Below are 7525 nucleotides of genomic sequence, written 5' to 3' on the forward strand. Positions count from 1 at the left end.
ATAAGAACTTTTACAATTTTAGACACAAATCCATTTTAGATAAATAGATTAAATCCTGTAGTTACATATGGACAAGGATGAAAAGTTGTATTCAAACCTTTTCTTACAGCCCTCAATGGTGCTGTGTTGAATGTGCTGACATCCTCAGGGCACAACTGTTCCTAACCTTGTTCTATATATTTTGGAAATTGGTTTATTAGAAACTAATTTTGTATTTATAATTTACCTGTTTTTACTAGATATTTGCTAACAGCCACAAATGATTGCTACAGCATGTTTCATTCTCTAAAAGCGAGTTAAAGTCAGTATTCTTCAGTTGTTACATATTTTCCTATACATTTTCTGCAATGTTTCTTTAATCTCTTGGTTTCTCAGGCTGTAGATCAGAGGGTTCAAAGCAGGAATTAAAACTGTGGAGATAACAGCCACCACTTTGTCCTGCTCTTCTGAAGAACTTGAGTTAGGTCGCAGCTCCATGAACAGGATTGTACCATAGAAGAGGAAGACACAGATAAAGTGGGAGACGCAGGTGGATCCAGCTCTCCATCTCTTGGCTGTGGTGCGAATCCTAAGGATTGCCATGATGATGAAGGCATAGGAGATAAGGATAACAATCAGAGAACTTAGCACAACTAAAGAAGCAAAAACAAAACGCACTAAATCATTGATGGCGATGTCTGTGCAGGACAGCTTCAGCAGCACAGGGTAATCACAAACAAAGTGGTTCATAACATCAGGACCACAAAAAGTCAAGCGATGCAAGCAACCTGCATGAATAAGAGAGTGCAGAAAACCCCCTATGTATGACCATGCAACCAGCTGCATGCAGAGACGGTCTGTCATTGTGACTGTATACAGAAGTGGGTTACATACTGCCACATAGCGGTCAAAGGCCATTGCTGCCAAGAGGAAGAACTCAGTGCTGCCAATTGCAGCAAAAAAGAATACTTGAGATACACAGCCATAAAAAGAGATAGTCTTCTTCTTAGACAATAGATCAACCAGCATCTTGGGGGAGATAACTGAGGAGTACATAAGATCTAGACATGAAAGCTGGCTAAGAAAGAAGTACATGGGTGTCTGGAGGATAGTGTTGCAACTAACAATAACCAAAATGCATACGTTGCCCAGCAGAGTGAATATATAGACTGGAAGCAGTAGGAGAAATAGCAGGATTTGGAGGTTGGGGTCACTGGTGAGACCCAACATGATAAATTCAGTGACAGTGCTTCTATTCTCATGCCCCATGGCTCCAACTCTATCTAAGAAAGAAACAATAATGAAATAATGTTGTAATTAGAGACACTTAGCAGATGTTAAATATTCTGCTGTCCAATCATGTAGCTGACTACATCTTTCATCTGTGAAAGCCATACCTACATGCTGCCCTCCCGTAGGGGCAAAAGAGGACAAACAACGACTTCTTGGCTGAAAAGAGACCACTAAAAAAACATATTAGGAAAGCAACTGAATGTTTACACTGGTGAACACTGTGTTGTATTCTGCCAACCTCTGGTCCTCTAATAAGTTATTTACAGCATGTACAAGTGCCAGCACTTTGAGCAGAACCATATACACTCTCTTTTTGTAAATGCAGTCCAAGGTCAACAGGGGGAATGACAGTAGACCAATTAGACCCTGCCTAGTATTCCCCAGTTGGGTGTCACCTTATAAAGGAACATTCAAGACAAACTTAAGACAGACTTAAGACAGACTTAAGACAAAATCCTAACTTCTGTGAATACCAAAAGTAGTAAGTTCATTCTGTGAATGCCAAACGTAGTAAGTCCATTCTGTGAATACCAAAATAGTAGTAAGTTTAGGATTGAGTCTTAAGTTCATTCTGTGAATCGGGCCCTAAGTTACTAGTAAGTGTACGCCTGCACTACAAACGACATAAAAGCAGCACACATACGATGCTCTGCATTTTCCACACTAACACTGAGCCTGCTTGCTCTGCACCTTGAAACCATTCTTCCAATGCGAAAGAAAAGGAACTATGCAGAGGAGGAGACACATTTTATTGTGTCTTTTGTAGTGAGAGCTATAAAAATGTATACGGTTTACCACCATACTACACCAGTGCCCCAAAGTAGGAAGCCCTTTGGCACCAGTTAACAACTGCAGTCACTGCATTGGGGGAGGATGTCCGGCCCATTAAGGACATGGAAAGGAGTGACAAGATGAGAAGACATGGTTGAAGGAGAAGTTCACCAGGATAGAGGTGGCCACGGCTCTCCATGTTGGGCAAACAAGACCCTTTCTCTGTCTCGCCGCACTTGAAAGGAATGTCCTCTCCACCACTGACCCCCAGCTGCAGCAGGGGCTGCCTGTGACAAATGACCTTAATGTGGTGCCAGGCGGCAAACTTTTATGATTTAAACCATAACTTCAAATGATAAATGTGTATGATACACTACAAATGTGACTATAGAAGTTGTGTTAAGTTTGTGCAAATATTCATGGTTAGTTAGACTCTCGTGTGTCTAATTTTGTCTTCTGCACTGCAAACATTGTCCCACCAATGTTGTTGATTTCATTTTCCATTGGTAAATGGCACCTCAAAATGTGACTGATCAAGCAACCATCAGTTGTCTTGAAAATGCCATTGAGTTAATACATGACAAGTTGTACATATTTATCATTTCTTGGTATTGTCTGGTGACTTACTTCTTCTTTTAAATTGCCATATACAGCCACAGTATATTTACCCACTGGAGCAGATGTCCCTGCATTTGCAGGGAGGCAATGTCATTGGTCACATTGACCAATACTACCATCACAAATTGGTACATAAATATGGCCAAAAGAAGGTTCCATTTACTGCATTATGATAAGATAACCCATAGAAACTTTACATAGAATCCATCAATAGTCTCAAACATATGAAGTGAACTAGGAAATGTGGTTCATTACATGTGTTAAATAGAATGTAAACTAAATACACTCATATAATTTTAGGCCATGTGACATTGGCCAGAAAGACACAACACACATCAATATGCTTCAAGTACGAGTGCGACATCTGGTCAGGCACTACACACAGGGCAGATGGTAGACCCTGGTAAGTACACTTAATAATGCTCTCACAAAATATTCATGCTCATAAAAATTGGATGAAATGTCTGCAATATGTGGTGTGTGTCTAATATCCCTGTTGTTACTCATCTCCATATGCAAAGATATGGTACTACTTCATAAAATGTTGGCTGATGAAAGGTTGACTCTAAATGTAAGTTAAGTAAATAGAATACGTATCCAATTGCCATTTTTGTGTCCCCTACAGAAGAAAACATGGATAAATGCAAATGCATTTCCAGGGTCCAAAATCTATGTTCATTGATGTGGCTGAGGGCCATACTGATGCCAGAAGGGTGGCGGTTGAGAATGGGGGGCTGGTAAAATGGGTATAGAAGAAGTTAACTATATACATCTAGAGGCTGAACTAACAAATGTGACACAAGTACACTCTAGATCAATCCAAACTTATCCACTTTCCCAAATTGGGAAATTGAAGGTAAATCTCTTTCACCACTCATGTCATACTACCAGACAGATGATGCAGTTAAAGTGCTTTTCAGCTCTCAGCTGCTCATACTCATCCAGCTGCATATGGAGGATTGTCCAGGTTTCCATCAGGAGGACCCTCCTGTACAGTGGACTAAGGCAAGGCCTCTGTAAGTGGGCTGGGAAGGCAGGCCCTCTAAGTCCTAGGTCTTGATTTGGACCCAGCGTTGCAGGTTCTCATAGTGCTTCCAAAAGGTTTTGGCCTGCTGTTGGTAAATGCCCACTGTATTGCAGCGTGTAGCAATGTATCTCCAGATTCTGCTGTGGCCTGCATTGCTCAGCTTATCCTCTGGTCCCCCATTAAGCTGAGGATACTTATCAAGCACCCCCTCAACTAATTCCATCAATTCACTTTTACTGAAATGGGTGCCTTGTCAAGTCCCTCACCCATGTTGTGGGCAAGAGATTTACACAGAGCACCAGGATGGGAGAGGACCTTGCTTGGAGGTGAGGATGACTCAGAATAACCATGCACAGCTGCAAGGATGCATGTGATTCACTGTAGAACTATTTTGGTTTCACCAGTGCCACTGAGTCCCTTTTCAAATTGAAGATATTCTACCAGAGGTTCACCATTTGGCTTGGAGATGGCTAATTCACAGTAAATTGGCAGTATTCGCTCACCACACGCAAAGGAGTATGCGCTGTAAATCAAAGCTCAGACAGAGCTGGAGAGAATAAAATGTGTGGACTGACATTCACTAACTGCTTGTCGCCAATGAAAAACAAATTAATAACAGGTAGGTAGGAAGCACTAGCTTTAATCACCACTACCCTCAACAGTCTTGCAGAAACTGTCATCTTAAAAACCCTCTTACCCCAGCGTTTCACCCAGGGAATCATTCTCAACATTCTATTCAACCCCACAGGTATTTTAATCAGAAATAGCTTTACAAGCTTTTTCACTTCTAGGTCCACAAGTTTGATCATCACTGGTGCCTGTCACTGCTTTATGTAATAATGTTAAATGAGTTTGATATCTGTTAGAAAGTGGTCCTTCTGCCCCCTTCATGCCCATTTTTTAGTTGAATAGACTGGTGGTAACTTGCTGTGGCTATACCACGGGCTGTGCTAATAAGGCTTAGGGCCAGTGTTATGTTTAACCGCATGCGCGCTAGCGGTTTTCCCGCTGCGCGCTGCGATTTTGAAAATCGCGCGTTACGTGACAAAGTCAGCTCGTCATGCGCGTAGCGCAGGTAACGCCCATGACGAGCTGGCTTTGTCATGCGCGTCGAAGGGGTTAAAAAGGTACATGTGATAGGGTACAGTTACAATTCGTAATGACAGGCCATTTAAGTCCCTAATATATAATAGGACCAGGAGGTACATCTACCTGTAAATCCCTAGTATATAATGGGGCATGGAGGTTTAGAGGCCAGGCAGTATTCCTACTCTTGCATATGTGCCTGGCTGTGTGTCTGATGTCCTTTTAAAGGAAGTCCTGCCTTGCAGCCTGTCTTTCTCACAATTGATATTGCCAGACCCTATAAGAATCTAGTATATACTAGGGATAGTGAGTTCAAACTACCTATTAGTACCTAGACTATAATAGGGCATAGAAGGTCAGAGCCCCGGCAGATCTCCAGCACTTGCATGTGTGCGCTTCTCTGTGCCTGCTTTCATTTTAAATGAAGCCTGGCTTTGCAGACTGTCTTTAAAAGTAAATTGTGTGCAAACTCGATTTTGGTGGTATGGGCACTGTAAAAGTGATAATCTACCTTAGTTTTACATATTAAGCACCCCCTCACTCCCCAGTTCTCCCCTAGGTGTCCCAGGGTTGGAGGGTCAAGTAACTGTAAGCATAAACCTTGAAAGATGGTGTATATGCCTTTGTAAGGAAACAACTACCCATTTCATTTTTCCCCATTGAGGATGCTTAACTGTATAGGTTAACAATGCAATTATTATTATGCACATAATATTTAGGTAACTATTGCTAAGAAAGTAGTGCATTTCATTACATGACTTACAAGATTGGGATTGATAAAGTCAACAACTTCCCACAGCTGAATTTATTATAAATAGTACCGAAGAGAAGTTATGAAGTTATAGAACATTCTCTTCTGTAAGCTAAAATCCAGCCTGCTAGTGGTCTCTGCTGATTGGTCAACCTTAACAGGCTTAGCCAGGGTGCTTCTATTAGGTTATATGTGGCCTGGCCGGAGCAGAGGTTATCTCATGGAGAGAGCTCTGAAGCTGAGGAGGATAGGTCCTGCAATGGTTGGGTAAATCAAACTGAGCTCAAAGAGAGAGCAGATCAGTAAGGAATGCCAGGCATACCTACCCCCACATCCTGTGCCCCAGCCAGATGTCAGGCTAGGACCAGGAATTTGCAGAGTCAGAGGAAGGAGAGCTAATGGAAATGAGCCACACTGTGAGTTGATTTAGCTAGCGTTCACTCCTCTGGAAAGAAATCATCCATGTTGGATTTTGGTTCTGTAGTTCTTTGCGGGACAAGAAGATGCCACATAAAGGAGAAAGTTGTTATGCTTTTGGGTGGCACCCAGCATGTCACTGGACAAAAGTGCCCCCTGCTTGCCACCACACACCACTGAATAAATAGGTGAGAGCTGCATAGTCTCTCAGATCTGCTGCCTAAAACTACAAAGATAAGAAGGACTGCTCTGCTGGAATCCGGACCCGCCCCCGAAGGCCTGTCCTCTGAATGAATTTACCTGCTGCACAATCTGCTACTACAGCCCTGGGGACTGCATCATGCTTCAGGAAGGATTCAAGAGTGTACTCCGTGCAAGTTACATGTTAATAGAGCTGTTATATTCTTCTTCATTATACATGTTCATTATACTTCTCCTTTAAATGCATTGCTGTGGTCGCATGCCTGTGCATGTGACATGTTTTTCTTTAAGAATGTTCTTAGTTCTAGAGTTCACTAGCTAAAGTTGAAGTCTGTTAGAAATCAGTACAGGCTGATCTTTATGATTGATGGATGCCATCCGTGCTGCTTATAAATCAAGACTCTTTCTTCATGAATTTGACTGGATTATTTCTACAAGAGCCCTCCTGCATTATATCTACTAAAAGCCCCCAACTAGGAGTGTGTCAAGTGGACTTTTAAGGATTTGGCCAGGTGCATAGTGGAAATTGTGGTCCAGACATCCCAGAGACTAACTAGGAGATGCAAAACTTTTGGATTGGTGATTTTGAGACTTGAAACCTACAAGGATACATTCAGGAAACACCTCCTGTAGTTTATAGAACGTTGGAGAACGATTGTGAAAAAGCTCCTTGAGGTGACCAACAGACGTCGAGAGTCAAGCCACTACCTTCAACTATGACCCGGACAGTATTTCAGGTTCGTCCTGCTAAAAACTATAGACTTCCAGGATTTTACCGGGACCTCACAAAACATCAAGCCGGGGAGCCCTCTCTGAATCCGGCCTGCTGTTGAGGGTGGAGAAACATCGGAAGAACAAGCTCCAGGCAAGATAATAATGGAGGTAAAATTTTGACCAGAAACTCCCCCTTAGTGTATCTGACCAGGGCTCCATTGCGATCGTCCTCAAACTTTGACTTTGTCCTTGACAAGCACGACCAGATATCCAGAGTGGTGCTATATGATTTAAGCACTATAAAGTGTGTTAATCTTTAAAAAATCATATCCCCGGTTCAGTACATTGGATTTTTGTCAATTTGGTGTATTCATTCACAAAAATATTTCTTATTTTTATAAATTGTTGTGCGATTTTTATTGTGTGTTGTGTCTTTCTTACTTGAGGTATTGGTATCTTTTAAATGCTTTACACTCCTGTCTCCTGCTTGTTTTCAGCTACTAGGGGTTAAGCAAGGGACTAATTTACTGACACTTTTAGTGGACCTTATACCATGTTGGTGGGTGCATACTTACCCCTACCAATGACCCACTTTCCAACATTTGGTGTTCAGCAGTGTAGATGCAGACGTTTGTTTGAAGTACACCATACAGTAATTAAGTAATATC

At 42.0% G+C, this 7525-nt stretch overlaps 1 protein-coding gene across 1 annotated transcript; it reads right to left on the minus strand.

Annotated features, from left to right (window-relative positions):
- Positions 1–312: 312 nt before the first annotated feature.
- Positions 313–1248, minus strand: LOC144768653 (olfactory receptor 5AP2-like). Its single transcript, XM_078652472.1, has one exon. The coding sequence runs from the start codon at positions 1246–1248 to the stop codon at positions 313–315; it is 936 nt and encodes a 311-aa protein (XP_078508598.1).
- Positions 1249–7525: the final 6277 nt, after the last annotated feature.

Source organism: Lissotriton helveticus, chromosome 1_1 (assembly GCF_964261635.1).
Source record: "Lissotriton helveticus chromosome 1_1, aLisHel1.1, whole genome shotgun sequence".
NCBI lineage: Eukaryota > Metazoa > Chordata > Amphibia > Caudata > Salamandridae > Lissotriton > Lissotriton helveticus.

Coding starts and splice junctions, on each gene's coding strand:
- LOC144768653 (XM_078652472.1), bottom strand. CDS start 1,248: ATGGGGCATGAGAATAGAAGCACTGTCACTGAATTTATCATGTTGGGT.